Below are 24,380 nucleotides of genomic sequence, written 5' to 3'. Positions count from 1 at the left end.
AAACAGTGCCAGTGACCTTTTAAATGTCCAAAGACACATTCCACCACCATTCTGCACTTGCTCAGCCTCTGGTTGAACTGGTCCTTACTGCTGTCCAGGCTGCCTGTGTATGGCTTCATGAGCCATGGGAGCAAAGTGTAGATTGTGTCTCCCAGGATCATTATTGGCATTTCAACATCACCAATGGTTATTTTGCAGTCTGGAAAGAAAGTCCCTGCTTGCAGCTTTCTGAACAGACCTGTGTTCCTAAAGATGTGCGTGTCATGCACCTTTCCTGACCATCCCAAGTTGATGTCGGTGAAACAGCCCCTGTGATCCAGCAGTGCTTGCAACACCATTGAGAAGTACCTCTTTTGGTTTATGTACTCTTTGGCAAGGTGGTCTGGTACCAAGATCGGGATATGCATGCCATCTATTGCCCCACTGCAATTATGGAACCCCATCGCGGCAAAATCATTCACTATGTCCTGCACGTTGCCCAGAGTCACTACCCTTCTTAGCAGAAGTCTATTAATTGCCCTGCAAACTTGGATTGCAAGAGATCCCATAGTAGATTTACCCACCTCAAATTGATGCCCCACTGACCGTTAGCAGTCTGGCATGTCAAGCTTCCACAGAGCTAATGCCACTCACTTCTCAACTGTTAGAGCAGCTCATTTTAGTATTGCTGCGCTTCAGGGCTGGGGAAAGTTCTTCACACAGTTCCTGGAAAGTGGCCTTATGCATTCAAAAGTTCTGCAGCCACTGCTCATTATCCCATAGCCACATAATTATGCGGTTCCATCAGTCAGTGTTTGTTTCCTGGGCCCAGAAACGGCGTTCAACCGTGTCAAGGTGATGCATGACTGTCGCCAGCAACTGCAAATTGCTCTGCTCTGTCTTCCAGCAGGGCTGCTTGCGTGACATTATATTGTTCCATGCAGCGGCTCCTATATTGGCTGGGTAAATACTGCAGGATAAGGCACAAGGTGTTTGTAATGCTCACAACAAGAGTGTACAGCTGAGCAGGGTCCGTGCTTATCGTGCTATGGCGTCCAGGCGGGTAACCCAGGTTTGCAAAAAAGGCTTGGTTTGTTTGCCATTGATTTCTGGGAGGGAGGGAAGTGCATCATGGGAGGCTAATGCCATGTTCCCATAACCACCAACGCCAATGTTTTGGTCCCATAAGGCACTGCAAGTCCAACCCAAAATCTACTTGGCTATGTGCACTGTGGGATAGCTACCCACAGTGCAGTGCTCTGTGCGTCAATGCAAGCCCTGCTAGTGAGGATGCACTGCATTGACACAATGAGCATAGTGTGGACATGCAAGATCAACTTGTTTACATCGGAGGCTTGATATTGACTTGCATGAAGTCGACTTAACTTTGTAGTGTAGACATGGCCTTAGAAGTGGAACACTATATCTGACAGTCAGAATCATGGGCTTCTGACATCTTATTATGCAGAAGGGTTTGGATGAATGGACAACTGAGAAATGATGTTATGCACCAGTTGCAGAAAAATATTCAGCTCTCCGTAGCTAACAGCTCATGTCCTAGGAGCCAAAGAGAGAAAGAAAAGGACCACCCTTCTCTCTAATCACCATTTTTTTAGGGAGCAGAAAACCCCCAGGATGCTCCAATGATAAGGTAAGTTCCCCAATGTCAAAGGTAGGGAGCCCTCCAACTGACAGAGAGAGAGAATCTGATCCTGCTCCCATGGGGCAGAGTCAAGCCTACAAGGAAGAGGGGCCTGCCCAGCCCTGAGGTCAATGGGAAGTTTGCCAGTGTAAGGACTATTGGGTCAGGCTGTGCCTGGATGGGCCACATGGGGAATGCCACATTCATGGCAACCTGCAAGAAATAGGGCAGACGATCCCCAAAACTGGTGGTTTATTCTATACTTCGATTCACCAACCCAGTAACAAAACAGCTTCTGTAACACCACACTGGTTAATAAGAAGCCAGACACAGTCCCCTTTAGGTATTCCAGCCCTTGGCTCCCACCTAGACAGGCAAGTCTAATACATTGAGGGGTCACTGAAAACCTGATTCACCATATGTAAGGTTCACCAATCCCAAAGGACTAGACACTTATTGAGGTCAATCTGCATCTCAGATCTTACCTAATAATCATGTGGATACATAGGTGCTGACTCCATGGGTGCTCTGGGGCTGGGCAGCCACAGAAAAAAAACAGTGGCTGCTCAGCATCCACCAGCCACAGCTGATTGGAAACACCCCTGATCAGCTGATGGGCAGCTCAGCGATGGAATTGAGGAGGGCGGAGGGCAGCGAGCGACGGGCAGGTGAGGGCCTTAGGGAGGGGATGTAGCAGGAGCGGGAAGAGGCAGAGAGAGGGTGGGGCTTGGGGGGAGGGGGTGGAACGAGGGCAGGGCCTTGGGGGTGGAGCCACCATGCTAATTATTGAATAATTTGATTACTGTCTCACTTAGGAACGGTAAATCTTTCTTATCCCAGAGACTGTTTGCTCTTCAGTTATTTCACTTGTTTTCTTACTGGAAAAGCTAATTCCGTGGGGAAAACTAAAATTCAGTGCCTATGTGTTGATACTGACCCTTTAGTAACTAAAAATTAAAGATTTAATAATAAAAGGAAAAAGAAACGAGAGTTACAAATGGTTAAAATATCAATATACATACATGTGACTTCCAGTGTTCATAGTTCAAAATCACAGCAGTGATGAAATAAACTGCTGGTTTGTAAAAGTCTCCCTGGAATCATCCCAACAGGTCAGAATCCAAAGGCATCTTATATGTAAAGTTTGTTAGAGTGTTTCCAGGCAATTCCCAGGTTATTCCAAATAATTATTTGGAAGATCTCCATTCTATAGCGTACACCAGGGGTCGGCAACCTGTGCATGTGTGCCAAGGGCGGCATGCGAGCTGATTTTTAGTGGCACTCTGCTGCCAGCCGGGGTCTCGGCCACCGGCCTCGCTCAGCCCGCTGCTGACCCAGATGAACGGAACCCCGGGCCGGCAGCCGGAACCCCAGACCGGCAGCGCAAGTAGCAGCCGGAACCCCAGACCGGCAGCGCACTGAACTGCTCAGCCCGCTGCCGGTCTGGGGTTCCGTCTGCTGGCCCCTGACAGCTGGGGTCCCAGCTGCCGGCCCCGCTCAGCCCGCTGCCAGTCTGGGGTTTCATCGGGGGGGCCCTGTAAATGCAAAATTTATTATTGGCACACAAAATCTTAAATTAATAAAGACTTAGCACACCACTTCTGAATGGTTGCCGACTCCTGGCTTACACTTTCCCTGTTCAAAGTTTAAGCAGACTAGAGGTGGCACGATTAGGCCCAAGGCTTCTTTTTTAAAGCTCTTCTAGAAGGCTAACAGAAAAGGAGGACTTGTGGCACCTTAGAGGCTAACAAATTTATTTGAGCATAAGCTTTCATGAGCTACAGCTCACTTCATCGGACGCATCGATGAAGTGAGCTGTAGCTCACGAAAGCTTATGCTCAAATAAATGTGTTAGGCTCTAAGGTGCCACAAGTCCTCCTTTTCTTTTTGCGAATACAGACTAACACGGCTGCTACTCTGAAACCTGTAGAAGGCTAACGTGCCTCCTCAGATTTTGTCACATCAGGGCCTTTCCCTCAGAGGAACAGGCAATACAGATCACCTTTGGACCTTGCTTTGAAGCTAATGTTCTATTTCCTATGCATACACAGGTAAACTAGTTACACACATTCACATAAGGCAATTAGCCCATCCTCCATTATAACATAGTTAAACTGAAGACAATGTAGATAATATTATTAGTTTCTTGCAATATCTTACATCTTTGATTTTAAAGATACTGGACACAGTTGCATACATAATTAAAGCAAATAAAACAAGAAAGGGAATTAGCATCTATAAACTAATCTGGCTACAGTGTTACACTTCTAACAGGATATAGATAAACACAGACAAATACACAGCATCTACCCTTGATTTCTATTACTACAAATGAATGAGTTGATGACTGCTAGAACATCTCTTTGAAATTCACAGACAAGTAGATTGTCTTGACAATTGTAATGCCTCCTGTTAAGTTGTTATGGGTCATACACAGGTTCACTGGTCAGTCGGTGTCACACAGGCCCCTAACATTTTCCCAAAACATTTCTGCATGCAGGCTGTAGATAGAGCAACATTTCCAAGAATCAGTCCTGCTTCAGACCAAAAGTTCTTCAGACTCTAGTTTCACAAGAACAGAGCAAACCAATGCAATGGAGTACGAGGATGCAATCAGAGAAGGTGTTTCTTTAGTTAAAGTGTGGGCCACTCACAACCACTGCCATTTAATTCTCTGAAGTCTACAGGAGATTTTACAGCAAAATCAACCAAGAACTAAAACCCCTGGAAAAGATTACTGTAATTTTTAAGGCCAAGCAAACTTCTTGTCCCAGGAAGTGTCTCTTGAATATTCTGGAGTGTGTAAGACTTGTTCAAGGTCTCCTTGTCCTCAGGTTCCAAAAAAAATTATCTGTTTTCTTGTATATTTAGAAGTAAACTTTATGTGATAATGGAGAGTAAAACTAATGTACAGTAGTTTCTACTTGTTCAATAATCATTAATAAAAAGTAAAAGAGATTTACATGATTGCATAAGAGTCATTACTAGGATAAGAGACATGCTGACTACTTATCCACTTTCTTATTCTTGCCTGCCTCTCAGATTATGAAGAGGAGCACTGCTACTCTGAAGAACAGAAAAAAAGTCTTAACATATTACTGATGTGGAAGAGGGGTATGTTCTTGGATTATTAATAATTAGGTTGTAAAAATCCAGTTAAAATAAAAAGGAATAATGTGTGCAGTGCTGAAAGCACTGACCATTGAAGTAGTAAATAAGCTGAGTCAGCAAGTTCTTAGTAACTTGTACTTATTTTAAAAACACACACACTGTATAATACAGTAGGTGCCAATATGGCCACAAAAACTGATCAATTATTTTTCTGCATAGCTCTAGTAATTCATTCTGCACCCAGGCCAGACCACTCCACCTGCCAAGGCCCAATTTCGGGAAATAAAGCAATGACAAAAGATCCCAAAATGAGGGATATAAAGAAAATGATTCACACAGAAAATGAAAAATGTCATTTGTATTGCGGTAGCACTTACTATCAGAGACCTGGGCTCCCTTGTGCTAGGGGCTGTACATACATGTAAGGAAGAGATGGTCCCCCCAAAGAACTTACAATATAAACAGATTTCAGAGTAGCAGCCGTATTAGTCTGTATCCGCAAAAAGAAAAGGAGTACGATGAAGTGAGCTGTAGCTCACGAAAGCTTATGCTCAAATAAATTTTTTAGTCTCTAAGGTGACACAAGTCTTCCTGTTCTTTTTGCGAAAATAAACAGAGTGTAGCAGAATGCTGTGGAATTCATCCCTGTAGTGACAACAACCCTTTCTCTAACTTCAGCTTCATGATTCTTTCTCTATTTCTGATTAATTTTCAACCATAGGTGTGAGGGGCTTCCAAATCTGTGTAGAACACAGGAAACCATAGGGCTGAAAAGACATCCCTTCACTCAATTCTATTCAGGTTCTTATACTGCTGTCATTACTGTGAGCCCTCCGCTTCTGACTAACATCCATGGTGTGTGGGTGATTCTCTCTCATCCTCTCCCCAGGGGGAGAACTTGGTGTGTAGTATTTTTGTTTTGGTAGCAGTTCAGTTTTGGTTTGGTTTTGGTTTGAATGTCCACGCTGTTCTGTGTTATGTTAGAGAAGACATAGGGAAGAAGTCCTCCTTGCACTGGGAGTGGAAAGGGGGGAAGTTTGTGATGATTCTTGGTTCCTGTGGCAGTCATTCCAGTCTCAGACTTGCCCTGAGAAAACTCTGTTTTTTGCAAGCAGCTGTTGATGGTGGTGGAAGATCTAGTCTGCTCCATATCCCAGTTGTGCAATATGTCTTTTGGATTTTTACTTCTCCAGTTGTGCTGAAAGGTCTCGGACTCATAAGAGGTGTAAGAATAAATGGCATAAGCAGGCACTTGTGCAGTGGGGTATGAGTGACCCGGTGGGTCAGGAATGGATAGGTTTGGAAGGATTACCTCTTTATTGGCAAATGTCAATAAATGTTAATTTCACCATACGCACACAAACTGATAAAAATATTTCTATTGGTAATAATCAAAATTTACAGATAGACAAAGTAGAAAATGCTGCTTGAGAACTTATTAGAGGTTGACTTAAAGATATTTACTCTGTATATTTTGATGTGATGTTGACAATTTGTGTTTAAGAGTTTATAAGACTTTTTGAATCTCATCTGTCATTAAATAATTATTGTCTGACCTTCCCATAGTTTTCCACAACTGTGAAAATGTAAATTGATAAAAATCTAAAAAAGTTTAAATCCCATAATCTTGCACAACTGTGAACATTTAAAAGGATAACAGTTTTTAAAAAGCTTAAACATAAACATTGATACTATCAGTCAAAATTATTTTAAAAATTGAAAATGGATTCTGCCAAGCCTAGGAATAACGTCTTTCGTTCTAGTGCAGCCTATGCCCCTGGTTCTAGGATAGCCTGGGACCCTGGTCCTTGTACCAGCCTAGGTTAGCGGTTTTTAGCACAGCCTGGGGCTGTGATCCTAGCACAGGCTGGGACCCACCGGTTCTAGCACAGGCTGAGACCTGCTGGTTCTAGCACAGGCTGAGACCTGCTGGTTCTAGCAGTCTGACACCCGCCGGCTCTAGCACCCCCTGGGGCTGCGGTTCTAGCAGTCTGAGACCCGCCAGTTCTAGCACCCCCTGGGGCCCTGGCATTAGGAGTCTGACACCCGCCGGTTCTAGCATTCCCTGGGCCCGTGGTTCTAGTAGTCTGACACCCGCCGGTTCTAGCACCCCCGGGGGCCGCGGTACTAGCAGTCTGACACCCGCCGGTTCTAGCACCCCCTGGGGCCGTGGTTCTAGCACAGTCTAACACCGCCGGTTCTAGCACCGCCTGGGGCCACGGTTCTAGCAGTGTGAGATCCGCCGGTTCTAGCACCCCCTGGGGCTGCGGTCCTAGCAGTCTGAGACCCGCCGGTTCTAGCACCCCTTGGGGCCGCAATAAAAGCAGTCTGACACCCGCTGGTTCTAGCACTTCCTGGGGCTGCGGTCCTAGCAGTCTGAGACCCGCCGGTTCTAGCACCGCCTGGGGCCGCAGTTCTACCAATCTGAGACCCGCTGGTTCTAGCACCCCTTGGGGGCGTGGTTCTAGCACAGGCTGAGACCAATCGGTTCCAGCACCCCCTGGGGCTGCGGTTCTAGCAGTCTGACACTCACCAGTTCTAACATCCCCTGGGGCTGCAGTCCTAGCACAGGCTGAGACCCATTGGTTCTAGCACTTGCTGGGGCCATGGTTCTAGCAGTCTGAGACCCGCCGGTTTTAGCACCCCCGGGGGCTGTGGTTCTAGCAGTCTGAGACCCACCAGGTCTAGCACCCCCTGGGGCCGCGGTTCTCGTAGCCTGAGACCTGCCAGTTCTAGCACCTCCTGGGGCTGCGGTTCTAGCACCCCCTGGGCCTGCGGTTCAAACAGTCTGACACCCGCCGGTTCTAGCACCCCTTGGAGCTGTGGTTCTAGCAGTCTGACACCCGCCGGTTCTAGCACCCCTTGGGGCTGCGGTTCTAGCAGTCTCACACCCGCCGGTCCTAGCACCCCCTGGGGCTGCGGTTCTAGCAGTCTGACACTCACCGGATCTAACACCGCCTAGGGCTGCAGTTCTAGCAGTCTGAGACCCACTGGTTCTAGCACCCCCTGGTGCCACGGATCTAGCAGTCTGACACCCACCGGTTCTATCACCCCCGGGGGGCGTGGTTCTAGCAGTCTCAGACCCACCAGTTCTTGCACCCCCTGGGGTGTGGATCTAGTAGTCTGAGACCTGCCAGTTCTAGCACCGCCTGGGGCCACGGTTCGAGCAGTCTGACACTCGCTGGTTCTAGCACCCCCTGGGGCCATGGTTCTAGCAGTCTGAGACCCCGCAGTTCTAGCACCCCCGGGGGCCGTGGTTCTAGCAGTCTGACACCTGCCGGTTTTAGCGACGCCTGGGGCCGCAGTTCTAGCAGTCTGACACCCGCCGGTTCTAGCAGTTTGACATCCGCTGGTTCTAGCACCCCCTGGGGCCGCGGTTCTAACAGTCTGACACCCGCCGGTTCTAGCAACCCCAGGGTCCGCGGTTCTAGCAGTCTGAGACGTACCGGTTCTAGTACCCCCTGGGGCTGCGGTTCTAGCAGTCTGATAGCTGCCGGTCCTAGCACCCCGTGGTGCCACGGATCTATTACAAGCTGACACCTGCCGGCTCTAGCACGCCCTCGGCCGCAGGTCTAGCAGTCTGACACACGCTGGTTCTAGCAGTCTGAGACCTGCCGGTTCTAGCACAGCCTGGGGCCGCGGTTCGAGCACTCTGACACCCGCCAGTTCTAGCAACCCCTGGGGACACGGTTCTAGCACTCTGACACCTGCCGATTCTAGCACCCCCTCGTGCCACAGTTCTAGCAGTCTGAGACCCGCCGGTTGTAGCACCCCATGGGGCACGGTTCTAGCAGTCTGACACCCACCGGTTCTAGCACCGCCTGGGGCCGCAGTTCGAGCAGTCTGACACCCGTCGATTCTAGCACCCCCTGGGCTGCGGTTCTATCACCCCCTGGGGCTGCGGTTCTAGCAGTCTGAGACCCGGCGGTTTTAGCACCCCCGGGGTCCGCGGTTCTAGCAGTCTGACACCCACCGGTTCTAGCACCGCCTGGGGCCGCAGTTCGAGCAGTCTGACACCCGTCGATTCTAGCACCCCCTGGGCTGCGGTTCTATCACCCCCTGGGGCTGCGGTTCTAGCAGTCTGAGACCCGGCGGTTTTAGCACCCCCGGGGTCCGCGGTTCTAGCACTCTGACACCCACCGGTTCTAGGACCGTCTTGGGCTGCGGTTCTATCACCCTCTGGGGCTGCGGTTCTAGCAGTCTGAGACCCGCCGGTTCTAGCACCCCCTTGGGCTGTGGTTCTAGCAATCTGACACCCGCCGGTTCTAGCACCCCCTGGGGCCGTGGTTCTAGCACAGTCTAACACCGCCGGTTCTAGCACCGCCTGGGGCCACGGTTCTAGCAGTGTGAGATCCGCCGGTTCTAGCACCCCCTGGGGCTGCGGTCCTAGCAGTCTGAGACCCGCCGGTTCTAGCACCCCTTGGGGCCGCAATAAAAGCAGTCTGACACCCGCTGGTTCTAGCACTTCCTGGGGCTGCGGTCCTAGCAGTCTGAGACCCGCCGGTTCTAGCACCGCCTGGGGCCGCAGTTCTACCAATCTGAGACCCGCTGGTTCTAGCACCCCTTGGGGGCGTGGTTCTAGCACAGGCTGAGACCAATCGGTTCCAGCACCCCCTGGGGCTGCGGTTCTAGCAGTCTGACACTCACCAGTTCTAACATCCCCTGGGGCTGCAGTCCTAGCACAGGCTGAGACCCATTGGTTCTAGCACTTGCTGGGGCCATGGTTCTAGCAGTCTGAGACCCGCCGGTTTTAGCACCCCCGGGGGCTGTGGTTCTAGCAGTCTGAGACCCACCAGGTCTAGCACCCCCTGGGGCCGCGGTTCTCGTAGCCTGAGACCTGCCAGTTCTAGCACCTCCTGGGGCTGCGGTTCTAGCACCCCCTGGGCCTGCGGTTCAAACAGTCTGACACCCGCCGGTTCTAGCACCCCTTGGAGCTGTGGTTCTAGCAGTCTGACACCCGCCGGTTCTAGCACCCCTTGGGGCTGCGGTTCTAGCAGTCTCACACCCGCCGGTCCTAGCACCCCCTGGGGCTGCGGTTCTAGCAGTCTGACACTCACCGGATCTAACACCGCCTAGGGCTGCAGTTCTAGCAGTCTGAGACCCACTGGTTCTAGCACCCCCTGGTGCCACGGATCTAGCAGTCTGACACCCACCGGTTCTATCACCCCCGGGGGGCGTGGTTCTAGCAGTCTCAGACCCACCAGTTCTTGCACCCCCTGGGGTGTGGATCTAGTAGTCTGAGACCTGCCAGTTCTAGCACCGCCTGGGGCCACGGTTCGAGCAGTCTGACACTCGCTGGTTCTAGCACCCCCTGGGGCCATGGTTCTAGCAGTCTGAGACCCCGCAGTTCTAGCACCCCCGGGGGCCGTGGTTCTAGCAGTCTGACACCTGCCGGTTTTAGCGACGCCTGGGGCCGCAGTTCTAGCAGTCTGACACCCGCCGGTTCTAGCAGTTTGACATCCGCTGGTTCTAGCACCCCCTGGGGCCGCGGTTCTAACAGTCTGACACCCGCCGGTTCTAGCAACCCCAGGGTCCGCGGTTCTAGCAGTCTGAGACGTACCGGTTCTAGTACCCCCTGGGGCTGCGGTTCTAGCAGTCTGATAGCTGCCGGTCCTAGCACCCCGTGGTGCCACGGATCTATTACAAGCTGACACCTGCCGGCTCTAGCACGCCCTCGGCCGCAGGTCTAGCAGTCTGACACACGCTGGTTCTAGCAGTCTGAGACCTGCCGGTTCTAGCACAGCCTGGGGCCGCGGTTCGAGCACTCTGACACCCGCCAGTTCTAGCAACCCCTGGGGACACGGTTCTAGCACTCTGACACCTGCCGATTCTAGCACCCCCTCGTGCCACAGTTCTAGCAGTCTGAGACCCGCCGGTTGTAGCACCCCATGGGGCACGGTTCTAGCAGTCTGACACCCACCGGTTCTAGCACCGCCTGGGGCCGCAGTTCGAGCAGTCTGACACCCGTCGATTCTAGCACCCCCTGGGCTGCGGTTCTATCACCCCCTGGGGCTGCGGTTCTAGCAGTCTGAGACCCGGCGGTTTTAGCACCCCCGGGGTCCGCGGTTCTAGCAGTCTGACACCCACCGGTTCTAGCACCGCCTGGGGCCGCAGTTCGAGCAGTCTGACACCCGTCGATTCTAGCACCCCCTGGGCTGCGGTTCTATCACCCCCTGGGGCTGCGGTTCTAGCAGTCTGAGACCCGGCGGTTTTAGCACCCCCGGGGTCCGCGGTTCTAGCACTCTGACACCCACCGGTTCTAGGACCGTCTTGGGCTGCGGTTCTATCACCCTCTGGGGCTGCGGTTCTAGCAGTCTGAGACCCGCCGGTTCTAGCACCCCCTTGGGCTGTGGTTCTAGCAATCTGACACCCACTGGTTCTAGCAGCCCCGGGGGCTGCGGTTCTAGCACCCCCAGGCGCCGTGGCTCTAGCACTCTGAGACCCGCCAGTTCTTGCACCCCCTGGGGCCGCAGATCTAGTCTGAGACCTGCCAGATCTAGCACCGCCTGGGGCCGTGGTTCGAGCAGTCTGATATCCGCCGGTTCTAGCACCCCCTGGGGCCGCAGATCTAGTAGTCTGAGACCTGCCAGATCTAGCACCGCCTGGGCCGCAGATCGAGCAGTCTGACACCCGTCGATTCTAGCACCCCCTGGGCTGCGGTTCTATCACCCCCTGGGGCTGCGGTTCTAGCAGTCTGAGACCCGGCGGTTTTAGCACCCCCGGGGTCCGCGGTTCTAGCACTCTGACACCCACTGGTTCTAGGACCGTCTTGGGCTGCGGTTCTATCACCCCCTGGGGCTGCGGTTCTAGCAGTCTGAGACCCGCCGGTTCTAGCACCCCCTTGGGCTGTGGTTCTAGCAGTCTGACACCCACCGGTTCTAGCAGCCCTGGGGGCTGCAGTTCTAACACCCCCAGGCACCGTGGCTCTAGCACTCTGAGACCCGCCAGTTCTTGCACCCCCTGGGGCCGCAGATCTAGTAGTCTGAGACCTGCCAGATCTATCACCCCCTGGGGCTGCGGTTCTAGCAGTCTGAGGTTCTAGCACCCCCTTGGGCTGTGGTTCTAGCAGTCTGACACCCACCGGTTCTAGCAGCCCCGGGGGCTGCAGTTCTAACACCCCCAGGCACCGTGGCTCTAGCACTCTGAGACCCGCCAGTTCTTGCACCCCCTGGGGCCGCAGATCTAGTAGTCTGAGACCTGCCAGATCTAGCACCCCCTGGGGCTGCGGTTCTAGCAGTCTGAGACCCGCCGGTTCTAGCACCCCCTTGGGCTGTGGTTCTAGCAGTCTGACACCCACCGGTTCTAGCAGCCCCGGGGGCTGCGGTTCTAGCACCCCCAGGCGCCGTGGCTCTAGCACTCTGAGACCCGCCAGTTCTTGCACCCCCTGGGGCCGCGGATCTAGTAGTCTGAGACCTGCCAGATCTAGCACCGCCTGGGGCCGTGGTTCGAGCAGTCTGAGACCCGCCGGTTCTAGCACCCCCTGGGGCTACGGTTCGTGCAGTCTGACACCCGTCGGTTCTAGCACCCCCGGGGGCCGCGGATCTATTACAGGCTGACACCCGCCGGTTCTAGCACCGCCTGGGACTCTAGTACGGTATGGGGCAGCGGCCGTGGGGGTCGCTTACTGAGCAGTGTCCGCCCTCCCCCCGGCAGGCAGGCAGGCAGGCAGGCACAGGGCCCGAGTGCCGCTCGCTCCGCTCAGGGCAGCCCTGCTCCCCACTGGCCTTCTGAGCTTGCTTCTCCCGCACGCGCCCTCCCAGAACACGGTGCCCATTGGCTCCCTATCGTTCTAAGCCCGCCTTGAGCAGCTTGTCACTCAGCCGGGACCGGCCTCCCTAGGTCCCCGACCGCTCCTCGCGTCTATCACGCGCAGTGGATGACACGCGCGCCTCGCCGCTCAGAGCCCGAGCATGCGTGATGTAGACTGATGGGGCGACAACGCAATGCGCATGCGCGCTGAGTGGCCGCTGTCAGCTCTGCCACCAGCGCTGTGTACGGGGCTCGGTTCGGGCACGCGCAGTCTGGGCTCGTCAGGGCGCTATGCCGGAATACGCATGCGCCAGCGCTAGCCCTTCCGCCAGCGACGCAGGCTGGGTTCCGCGCTCCCTTGACATGCGCAGTAAGCGCGCTGGGCTGGAGAGAACGCGGAAGTCTCCAGCGGGTAAGCGCCGACCGCGTAACTAAGATGGCGGCCCCCGTGAGGCGCTGCGCCGTGGCCTGGCTGGTCCCCGCGGCGGGGCTGCTGGCGCTGCTGGCCGGCCCGGGGGCGCTGGGGAAGCGGAGTGAAGTGAAGACGCTGACGGACGGGACGTGGCGGGAGCTGCTGCAGGGCGAGTGGATGATTGAATTGTGAGTGCGCGAGAGTGACCGCCCCGCCCCGCTCCTCCCCTCCCCCCCCGGGCCAGCTGCGCCCCGGGGTGTCTCCCCTCCCCCACCAGCCCTGCAGAGCCATGGGGGGGGGGGAGGTCGTGGTGTGCGGGCCTCGTCCCGCGCTTCCCGCCAGTCCCTCCCGGGGGGGGGGGGCGAGTGTTCTCGGGACCCCTAGGGCGTCGCCCCATGCTCCCGGCATGCCCTGGTGTGGGGGGCCGCCCCTCCTCCCTCAGGCCGCCCTGCTGCCGCGCTGGAGGTGAGGCTCCGTGGGCCCAGCAGCCCCCCCCCCCCCCGGCCCGGTGTGCAGCCTGCCGCTGGGATCCGGGCGCCTCTAGCTATGTTGAGATTCCCAGGGTGAACCGCAGCCCCATAGACCCGTGGGGCTGGAAGGGACCTCCCGAGGTCATCCCGTCCAGCCCCCGCATTGAGCCAGGGTCACATATTATTTGGACCTGATTTTCTTAAAAACCTCGAGTGGTGGTTATTCCCCAATCTCCCTAGATAAGCTATTCCAGTCCTTAATTGCCCTGACCCCTAGAAGCTTTTCTGAGTTAATATTAAGCCTAAATCTCTCTTGGTGCAAGGTCTGTTAATTGGGATTATTTTTTTCATCTATGATTCTGCACCAGTGTCTCGGGCAGGATCGGGCAGCTTTTAAAACTGAGGCTAGTTTCTCCTTTGTGCAGACTTCTTTCAATAACCGCAGCATTCGCAGTCTGCCATACTCAGTTTTGCTAGCAATTGTTCTCTTGGAAGCTGTTACTTGAGAGGTAGTAAAGGTGGCAAATTTATGAGGCCGGAAGGCATCGTTTAAAAATAGGTGATGGTGATAGCTGACTTTGTGGTAATCAGATCTTTAATTTGCTTAATCTGTTACAGTGGGGTGTGGCTGCCCGTTTCTTAATATCTCTTTAGCCCTGGAGTGTTAGCGTGTATTAAGTCACTAGGCACGTTACTTGCAATGGCAGTGTTTATATTCTGGGTTATTACTGTATGGTTGGATAAATTAGCATTGTGTTTTCTCCCACTGTGTTTTTTGAGACAAACTTTATTTTTCAGTTATGCTCCCTGGTGTCCTGCTTGTCAAAACCTTCAGCCTGAATGGGAAAAGTTTGCCGAATGGGGAGAAGATCTTGAAGTTAACATTGCAAAAGTGGATGTCACAGAACAGCCAGGTGATCCCTGTTACAGATCTGAAAAAAGAAACAATATTTTATACAGATGTTTACACTTTGTGCAATACCCAGAGGCTGTGTTGCTTCATATGCTTTCTTTGTTTGGTTTTTTTTGTTGTACTAAAGTGAAATGTTGAGTGTGCTTGTTTTAAATAAAATGAATAGAGACAATAGGAACAATACAGATACAGTATCCTTAATTGTAGTGAGAGCCCGTTAACTATATTTATGGCTGAGAAGCACAAGTCCTACTGAAAGTCAATGGTACTTGTGCTCCTAAATCATTTAGGAGCACCTTGAAAATTCCACCCTGTTTGCATTACTGTGGGAACCCAATCTTGGGTTCCCTTTGCACAAGCTGCTGTACAACACACAGAAAGACAGTCCTTGCTCTGAAGACCTTACAGTCAAAATAGAAAGACAAAAGATGAAACAGGCACAGACAGGTGAAATAACTTGCCCAAAGTCACATAGCTGATCAGTGCAGAGCTGGGAATAGAACCCAGGACTTCTGTCTCCCTGTTGAGTGTCATATCCCTTAGACTATGCTCTCTTTCCAGTTTGTGTGTCAATTTGTGCTTTATCAGAATTACAGGTGAATAAGTGATGTACATTTTTGTCAAGATACCTATGATAAACACATTTATTGTCAGATACTGTTTGTTTTCCCCTTTTCCCCCCACGCCAGTTCAAAATGCTCTTAACATTTTAAAAATGATTGTGTCTTTCAGGTCTGAGTGGGCGATTTGTCATAACAGCACTTCCCACTATCTATCAGTAAGTACTCAAAATTCACAGTAATAGAGGAAATGTGGTGATCTCCTTATTAAATGTTGTATTTCTTGGAAAAATGATTCTAGATTATTTGTTTGCTTTATTGAGAGAGGCTTTTTAGGATGGCGAGGGAGAAGTCTGAGCTCTTTGTATCATTAATCATAAATTTATGATCACCTAACCTGACTTCCTGCATAGCATGGGCCACAGAATGTCATCCAATGATTTCTTTGCAGTTAGTCCATACCTTGACCTATCTCTGTAATGGGTTCTTCCATTTTTTAAACTTGTGTCTATTAGGTGGTTTTAATGCTGCTGTTAGGTGAGGCACTGGCAAGATTGTTGTCTTTCTGTAGTAATACAATATGAGTCTAGCAAAGATCCTGTATTCTGCCAGATAAATGACATTGATTGTGTTCCATTTTTTCTAAGAATCTTGACTTTAAAGTAAGATAAAAAGAATGATTATAGAGAATACAGGAGAAAAATGCCATTGAACAGAAATGAATGCTACATGGATAGATTGTACTACATGGTTACATGATAGCTGTACTGTATCTGGCATCCAAAGACTCGTCTAATTTGTTCCTCTTTGAACAGTTGTAAAGATGGAGAGTTTAGGAGGTACCAGGGCCAGAGGACTAAAAACGATTTCATAAATTTCATCAGTGACCAAGAATGGAAGTCTGTTGAACCAGTTTCTTCTTGGTTTGGTCCTTGCTCTGTCCTGTAAGTATCAGTGTGATTTTTATCAGTATCTGTATTATTTTTACTACCAGACACGAGCACATTCAAGGATTCTGTGGGACAAATTACCTGATGCACCATAGCACTGCTTGGTTCACCTTAGATCAGTGGTTCCCGAACTTGGTTCGTGGCTCGTACTTGCGGATGCTCAGGTAGACAAAGTGTGTCTCGTGGCCCGCCAGGGGCTTACCCTGAATAAGTCACGAACCGAGTTTGGGAACTGCTGCCTTAGAGGGGTAAAAGTAACTTTTTGTCCCCTGTTCGAATGAGGCTGTTTCAGGGGCCATTATGCTGGTGAGGATAATCTTTGCAGAGTTGAGAATCTGACAATGTATTTGTAGATTTTTCGTAGGCTAATGTACTTGTTCTGCACGCTTGAGTGGAGCAGCTAAAAATTTGGAAAGAGTATATCATTGTTTTAGAGTGCTGGCAGTGTAAGGAACATGTGGAGACAAACCAGATGCAACCTGTGATGAGTGCAGGCAGAAAACAGTGGGAAAGTGATGTCACCTAGTCTCAAAAGAATAGTACTGTGTGAAATATTATATAGTCTTCCAGTGGTTTTGAGGGGCAACTCAGAAGATTCCTTGCTTTTAACTACTGCAGTGCTCCTATGTTGTAAATGCTGGGGGTATATAGTTATTTTGGGGGAGGGAATGGAATAGTAGATAGGGAATTGCTTAGCAAAATGGCATTCCAGAATCAAAGTTCTGTAATCTGACTTGGGTCATCCCAAATTCTTATACGCTGGACTAGTTTGACAGCTGTTGGAGCACAGTCTAAACAATAATATTTGGAGCTCTTCTGTACAAAAATACAAATACAGGAACTCCTCACTTAACGTTATAGTTATGTTCCTGAAAAATGCGACTTTAAGCGAATCCAGTTTCCCCATAAGACTTAATGTAAATGAGAGGATTAGATTCCAGGGAAATTTTTTACGCACGCACGCACATGCACATGCACAGTATAAGTTTTAAACAAACAATTTAATACTGGTACCCAGTGATGATGATTGTGAAGCTTGGTTGAGGTGGAGGAGTCCAAGGGTGGGATATTTCCCAGGGAATGCCTTACTGCTAAATGATGAACTACCAATTGGCTGAGCCCTCAAGGGTTAACTCTCACACTCTAGGAGGCAGCAGGAAAGGAGGGAGGGCAGACAGACACACACACCCTGTGTGTGTTTGAGAGATAGAGATGCGCATTTCCACTTTAAGTATGAAGAGTGGGGTCAGAAGTACACTGCCATGTTAATTAGATCAGCAAGCTGAGACCAGACCCCAGTTGCTGCCTAAGGCAGCAGCTCCTTGTGTCCCCCCTGCTCTATGGAAGATGGGGTAAGCGGGGTGCAGGAGCAGGGGGGAGACGGACACCCTGACATTAGCCCCCCCTTTCTTCCCCTCCCCCACACACAGCAAGCAGGAATCTTGGGGAGCAGCGCCAAGGCAGAGGGCAGGAGCAGCACTTGGCAGTGCAGGGAGGGACAGCTGAACTCCGGCAATTGATAACCTGCTGAGCAGCTGTTGCACAGGGAATTTAGGGGAGCAGGGAGCTGATGGGGGGCTGCCAGTCAATCCTGGTTCCAACCATCCACCAGCTAGCTGCAACGGGCTGCTCTTCCTGCAAGCAGTGGACAAAGCATGCGGTTGCCAAACGACAGAAGGGAGCATGTTCCCTAATTGATCAGCAACCTAACAACGAAATAACGTTAAACGGGATGACTTTAAGTGAAGAGTTCCTGTACAGTGTTTATATTATAGCCTTTCTGCAGTTAGAATAAAGTCAGGTTCAGTTGCAGTCCTGCTCAGCGTTTCTGGGCAGTCACCTTTAGGCCTGAAATCTTTTGTCTCCGGGGGGTGTGTGTGGGGGGGGTGTTTTGAAAGGTCAAGGAAAACTGATACCTTTTTTACCAAGGTCTAAAAATACTTCCCTCATTTAAAAGCTATCCCTTTATTCAGAAGTCATGATACCTGAGCTTTGAAACTTGGTGTGCAAGTAATCTTAATGAAAGTGTTGGTCCACAACCAAGTATGACACAAATAGGCTACTAATTAAATTAGGATCAACAGAAAAATGACTATTGCAGGTGTAAAATTGAGATCTTTAATGTTTGTGCCTTAGTCACTGTGCATACCTCTTTTCATAAGTGCACACTTAAGTACTGAAAGTGACTTAACTTTTCACCGGGTCAACTTTTAGCTTTTCTTTTCCTAAAAACAAAACAACACAAATCAAAACCACGCGCTGGGGCTGAATTGAATACTACTTACAGCAGTGCAAAGATAGCCCGGTAACAATGAAAGATCAGGAAATGGAAAAACCTAGAATTCCTACACCAATATCTGTTATTTAGATGCAATATTTTATAATTCTGTGTGTGCATTGTGTCCAAGCTAATGTTGCTATAGGAACCATAGCTTTATATACCCTGACTTTTATTGTAACTCTGCAGTCTCAATGTCTCATTAAGATACTTTTTGTATCATATTAGTTACTTGAATACAAACATAATTGGTACTGTATAGACTATGTTTTCCCTGAGGAACAAAGTCTAGTGCATTAACAAATAGAGTTAAAATGCATAGGCCAGCAGGTGTAAGTTCTAGATGGTGTGGGGATCTGTAGATGTCCTTCAGAAACTTGCAGAAGAAATATACTCAGGTACCAAATAATGCCCATCTCCTGTGAGGGAGACTGTTTCTAGAACCCTGCAAATCTGCAGATACCCCATTGATATCTGCATTTGCAGATGTGGATTTTTGCGGCTCAAGGATGGAAGTGGATCCAAATTTTATATCTAAAACCCTGCGGTATCCGCATCATATCCACGGATGTGGATATATGCGGGGCATATTTGCGAATCATGGATAGGATGCGGATATACACTTTGTATCCGCACAGACTTTTTCAGAGTAAAGGGCAAAGTAGAAGGATAAAAGAGAAGTGGTTAGGAAAGCAGCCTGATATTTTGGGATGGTGTCAAAATCAACATTGCTCAGTGTAGGTCTGATGAATGGGAGGTTCATAGATCTGTATGCTTCTGATTTGCCAAAAAAAAAAATTGTGGTCTCCAGTTTCACTCTTTTCTGATTTTATTTCAGGATGAGCAGTATGTCTGCTTTGTTTCAGTTGTCCATGTGGATCAGGGTATGTGTTGCAAGTCTGATTTTTGTTTAACTTGAATAAAGAAAAACTTAGTATTCTGCCATTCTTGAGATGACTAATGTCTTTCTTTCTTTTTAGCATTGCCACAGTTACTTTACAGAAAATGTTGGTATGCCAGTTTGGGGATCATATGCTATTTTTGCTTTGGCAACTCTTTTTTCAGGACTGATACTTGGACTTGTAAGTAAAAAAAATTTTCAGTTGTGAGAAACAAAAGCTGCTTTTTATACAGCATGATGGATTAATGCACTGTAGAAGTTCAGAATTATTGAATGAAAACTTTCTTTCCAGATCATGGTATTTTTAGCAGACTGTCTCTGTCCATCCAAAAGGCATAGACCACAGCAGCACCACTATCAAAGTAAGCATGCTATATGTTTCTAAGGGTTTCATTTTGTTCGAGGAAGCCAGTGAGTAAATCCTCGTGTAATAATATGAGGCTTATGATTGCTGGCCATGAAACGTTCACTGAAATGTTGAGTTTTTGCTGGTCAGTGATACTGCACTTTAACTGTGATTATCTAGTGTCTAGGCTTCCTAATAGGATCATGACTGGGGTTAGGAGAGCAGAATATTGTTTACCATAGACTTCAGATGGTGAAAACAGCTTTTTCAACATTTAGATGTTTGGAGGATATTTCCTCCCTCACCATCTCAAATTTAATAAGGTAAGCTAAAAGTTTGGGTTTCAACACATTTCAGTTCAATTCCAGTGAATGAACTCAGTTTGGAACTTGTAGTCGGATCGAGGGCAAAAGAAGACATGCCTCATTTTAAAAGGAGGAGGGGTTTACATCTGTTAACATAATCCAACAATTCAGTTTAAAATGCTTCATTGGGAGCTATTAAAATGAGGTGTGGTACTAATGGGGATTGCTTACTCATTGTTACAAAGACATATGAGGAGAAAACTCAGCCCTGTGTACCTCAAACTGGTGCTTTTACGTTCCCTGTCCCAAACTTCAGGGAGACTTACGCCAGGTAATTTTGACTCAGTAATTGAACACGAGTGACCCAATTCCTTTGGTGGCAGTGAATCTGTTTAGGCATTTTACATTTAATATTGGAATTCCCAACTTTTGCTGGTTTGTGGTTAAGATAATTGCTATGACTAAACCACTGCAGTTCATGTTCGTGTGTATCAGAATTCTTAGACAGACCTGTTAGGTGTTGCGCAAGCAAAATAGGTCTTGCGGTGAAAGTACGTCTGTTTTCTCTTTAAGAAAAATTAGCACCAGAATCAGCCCGGCTCTTGAAAAAACTGGATGAAGAACAAGAAGCAGATGAGGAGGATCTTTCAGACGATGAAGCAGAGGATAAAGGGGTGGCAGACAGAAACTCTTCAACAAATGCTGTAAGACAGCGTCCTGTGAACCTTGCTGCTGCCCCAGATAAATCATAGCTCCGTGTACTGAGGGTTTCTTGAGAAACAAAAGAGGTGCAATATACCAGACCCTTCTGCTTGAAGAGAGGTGGAACTTGTATCGCTGTAGTGTTCGCTCATCACTTTCAGAGAAAGCTACCTTTAAAAAAAAGTCTCTGTGGCATCAGGTATTCAAAGCTGAAACTTGATATTGCAAATGGCGAAACCCAGGACCATGTCTGTGGATTGGTATAAGAAATAGTTTGTATGGCTTTCTGAATGACTCATTCTGTGGTTGAGTTGTACAAAATGCAAAACCAGTGTATTTGCAGTATTAGAGAATATTAGCAAGGAAAATGCACTAACCTGTTTGCCTGCTAGAGCATCTGAAAAGATTTCTCATTGTAAATCTTCCCAGTTTCACTCTGAAGAAATGCTGGAAAAAATTCCTCAAGTTATGGGATCTTTGCCCAGTTTTTGTGGTAAAAATGTACTATAAGCTGTTTCCAGGTCACTGTTCTGTTAGATAGGTATGACCTTTAGTGCAACAAACAAATTTCTTTACACCAAATAATGCAAACTAAGGATATCCTCTAATACAAAGCAAGGAGATGAGACTAATATGGGACATATTGGAGTCTTAAAAACTGAACAGTGGCTTGTTAATGCCAATCATGCATTGGCCTGATATTCAGGATTGCCCTGTTATGAAACTTGTCTTCCCTTCTAATGTGGACCATTTTTATTCTGTTCCATATTACTCTTTCCCCTCTCTTTTTGACCAACTTTCATCCTCTGTGCAGTAGGTAAATCTTATATATCCCAGGCTGGAGGAAAAACTACAAATATGACTTAAAAAAATTTGAATTGATGAAATTTAATTTCCTGGTTGCTTTTCTCCTTCTGAACTCTTGAGTGGAAAGGTATTTTTCTACTCTTACATTCAAATAAAAAAAAAAGAAAGCATTTTTTAATTTGAATGTATCCTAAATTACTAAAGTACATGAGCATGCGTTATAGATGAAGAAAGCAGGATGCCTGATCTTCCACACTCAAACAGAAATAGCACACTCTCTCCTTTTAAACATTTAGTGTGAAAACCCTCTGTTACTCTTGCCAAGTTCTAAGTTGAGATGTTTCCAGAGTCTTGTGTTCAGAGCATCTCATTTTCTGCATTTACTGTGCAGAGGACATTCAGCGCTGTGTCTCCTGGCCTAGAGGCATGCGTGTTCTTTTCAAATACCACAGGCCTTGTGGTTGCTTGCCTTCCAGGGCCGCTCTTATGAAGCTAATATATTTATTTTCACTTCTGCCACATTACAGCACGGATAATTCTAACCCCCTTATTAAAACAAATGGAAAGCTGATGCTGAAGAGCTAAAGAAATTATTCCTATAGGAATGGTCAGCAATGATCTCCTTGCCGTGGTATTATGCGCACTCTATTCCCTGTGCTTTGATGCAGTAAAGTGTTTGCCTGCTTCATATTAGTTTAAGGAGCTGTTTGTGTCTTTAGTGATGTCTCATGGAAACGGAGCCTTTAATAAACCTAAAAGGTAATAACATGCTATAAAAAAAGGTCTTTGAAATAATCCTAAGCATTTTCTGTGACTATTTAAAGATTTTGTGGCTTTCAGTTAAGACAGTGATGCTCCATATCCATCTGTTGAAACGAGTAATCTTGACTACAGTGTCTTCTGACTGCATAGTCACCCCACTGTAGTCAAAGCCGAGAACAGCAAAAGGCCAGTACCTATAATTATTCAACCACAAAATGAAGGTCCCTTATGTGCATTGTGAAGCTAGTATGAAATCTCTCTCTCTCATTACCCAGAAATCTTTCAGTTGCATTGTCTCTTTTTAGGAGTAGAAGGCTCTTAAATGCCCCAAAGGAGATACATAAGTTCTGAGCTTCTCAATTAAACGTGTAATTCTTCTACTCTGAAAACTGATTTCAAATGTCATCTGGCAGTTCCCTGTCTGTCTCAATGACTCCAGCTCAAACAGGCTCAGTTTACAAATAAAGTTTTCTGCTTAAGTGCCAGTTCCATCAGTTCATCCTGCAGTATGGAAGTAAAGCTGTCATGATTCAACCGCATCTTATGAGCATGGTTGTGTGTCTAGTGTATATTTAAAGGAACACGTGTCACCTTGAATTTTTTTTTTAAATTGACTAATTTACAAAAAGTCCAGTTTCTTAGAGTGCCATTTTAAATGCTATGCCTTGAAATTAATACGTCTCCTTAGCCTTCTAAGGGTTTTTCTGTTTATATATAAAATATAGAGTATATGTTAATACTGGAATTTGTGCATTAGCGAGCCAAAGAAAATGAAGATTTCTGTTGCTAACTTCGGAAGTGGTGTTTGCAAGTGAAAGATTGCTGTATATAGTAGGTGCAACATTTTCAAACAAATGTAACTCAGTTCTTGCTGGTCCTCATCTTAGTGAATTTGCAGTGCTGGCAGATTAAACATCTGTCATTGCAAACAATAAATTTTGGTCTGGAGTCACTGAGAGATTAATGGAAATACTGGTGCCATTTTTAATTTTTCACTGCAAAATGGCACTTTTGAAACCAGAAAGGTTTTAACAATATTACTAATTACTTCTAGCAGAGACCAACCGGGAACAAGTACCTATTAAAGAATGTCCAAGGGATGTGGAGTAGTTACTTAAAAACAAACTTGCTCAGCATTCACAAATATTGCTGTTGATTTAATACATTAAAAGTCATAAGGGAGGGACACATCAAGTGTCCAAGTCCTGTCTTGAGATCATTTCTTGGCAATAAATAACACAAAATATGCATTTGTATGTCAGTTAGTCAGATCTTTAATCAACCTGCATACTGTGACTGGAAAAACACGAGTCAACTCACCAGATATATTCTGCTGTCAAACAAATCCCTCCAGGGAAATTTTCAGATGTACAAGAAAATGATCAGCTATAAAATGTGTCCTAGTACTTCCTATTAGTCTTTTTTGTTTGTCTTTGGTGCTGTTGGTTTGATTTATTCTAAGCAAAAATACTTTCCATTCTGTGTTGGCACTTACACTTTCACTGAGGTAACAGCATAACTATAACAATGTAAATCAATCTGTTTTGGTCAACTTTTTAGTTGAATCGTGTTCCTACATTTTAAAATATCAAAACTAGCATAGTATGTGAAATGAAGTGTGTATCCCGTACAATACACTTAGGATGTTTTTGTGGGAATTGCCTTAAATGCTAGAGTCTAGATCACTGTTTGTTACCAGTAAAATAAAGCAATAATGTGTGATGTACTAGAGAAAAGCAGCACTTTATTTGATAAGTGGTACCTTTCATTCAGCAGTGAAACTTGCACTTAATTCTGGAGAGGATTTGAGAGAAGGCCAAGGATTCAGATAGAGCTGCATGTTCTCAATATGGAAAAGTGCTTATTCTAGATTTGAAATAATAGTTTAACATAGCCTTCCGTATGTCTAAATGTAGCTGCTGCTTACAGATGCAGATGTTAGTTTTAAACAACTAAATTTGTATAACATATAAAACATTTTTTTTTTCCTGTTACAGCTTTTAAGTGAAGAAAATCAATGTGTTTTCTTGCTAAAGTGGTAGCGCTCTCGTGTTTCTCTTGCCAGGGTAACACTTGCATAACTTGTCTTTGATTTTCCTACCTTTCCGAATACATTCCTGCCCTACAGGCAAATGATTGAACTAATTCAAAAATTGCCTCTCAGATTTAAGGGTCATTTACTCTGGGTTGTGTGAATCCTGACTTAGTGTTGCAGAGCTTGCATTTGTGCTTATTGTTGTTTGTGCAACAAATGCTGTGTTTAGTGATCATAGGCCAGCCTCCTGTGCTTTTGCCCACCTTTGTAAATCTTACTGTCATGCTTTCATAATGCAATGGTTTGTCCTGTGAACGTTTCTTCCTTTCATCTGTACCAAATTACTGTATTCCTAAAATTGTTTATTGAGGCTTACTAGCCTCAGATTGCAATGTAACAAAGGTATGTTAATAAGAACCTGCCCTTTATATCTGTTTGTGTTCATAATGTTTGAATAT

At 47.6% G+C, this 24,380-nt stretch overlaps 1 protein-coding gene across 1 annotated transcript; it reads left to right on the top strand.

Moving 5' to 3' along the window:
* Positions 1 to 12,675: 12,675 nt before the first annotated feature.
* Positions 12,676 to 23,613, top strand: TMX1 (thioredoxin related transmembrane protein 1). Its single transcript, XM_038405390.2, has 8 exons — positions 12,676 to 13,081; positions 14,162 to 14,277; positions 15,009 to 15,054; positions 15,652 to 15,780; positions 18,903 to 18,948; positions 19,045 to 19,146; positions 19,258 to 19,327; positions 20,190 to 23,613. The coding sequence occupies exons 1-8, from the start codon at positions 12,918 to 12,920 to the stop codon at positions 20,366 to 20,368; spliced, it is 852 nt and encodes a 283-aa protein (XP_038261318.1). The 5' UTR covers positions 12,676 to 12,917; the 3' UTR covers positions 20,369 to 23,613.
* The last annotated feature ends 767 nt before the right edge of the window (positions 23,614 to 24,380 follow it).

This window comes from Dermochelys coriacea, chromosome 6 (assembly GCF_009764565.3).
Source record: "Dermochelys coriacea isolate rDerCor1 chromosome 6, rDerCor1.pri.v4, whole genome shotgun sequence".
Classification (NCBI taxonomy): domain Eukaryota; kingdom Metazoa; phylum Chordata; order Testudines; family Dermochelyidae; genus Dermochelys; species Dermochelys coriacea.
Note: the sequence above shows the minus strand (reverse complement) of the source record. Positions and strands in the feature narration are given on the sequence as shown.

Bases quoted from the DNA above. Each gene is read 5' to 3' on its own strand.
- TMX1 (XM_038405390.2), top strand. From the start codon at position 12,918: ATGGCGGCCCCCGTGAGGCGCTGCGCCGTGGCCTGGCTGGTCCCCGCG. The intron at 18,949-19,044 runs GTATGTGTTGCA...CTTTCTTTTTAG, and splicing joins AGTTGTCCATGTGGATCAGG to CATTGCCACAGTTACTTTAC. The intron at 19,147-19,257 runs GTAAGTAAAAAA...CTTTCTTTCCAG, and splicing joins CAGGACTGATACTTGGACTT to ATCATGGTATTTTTAGCAGA.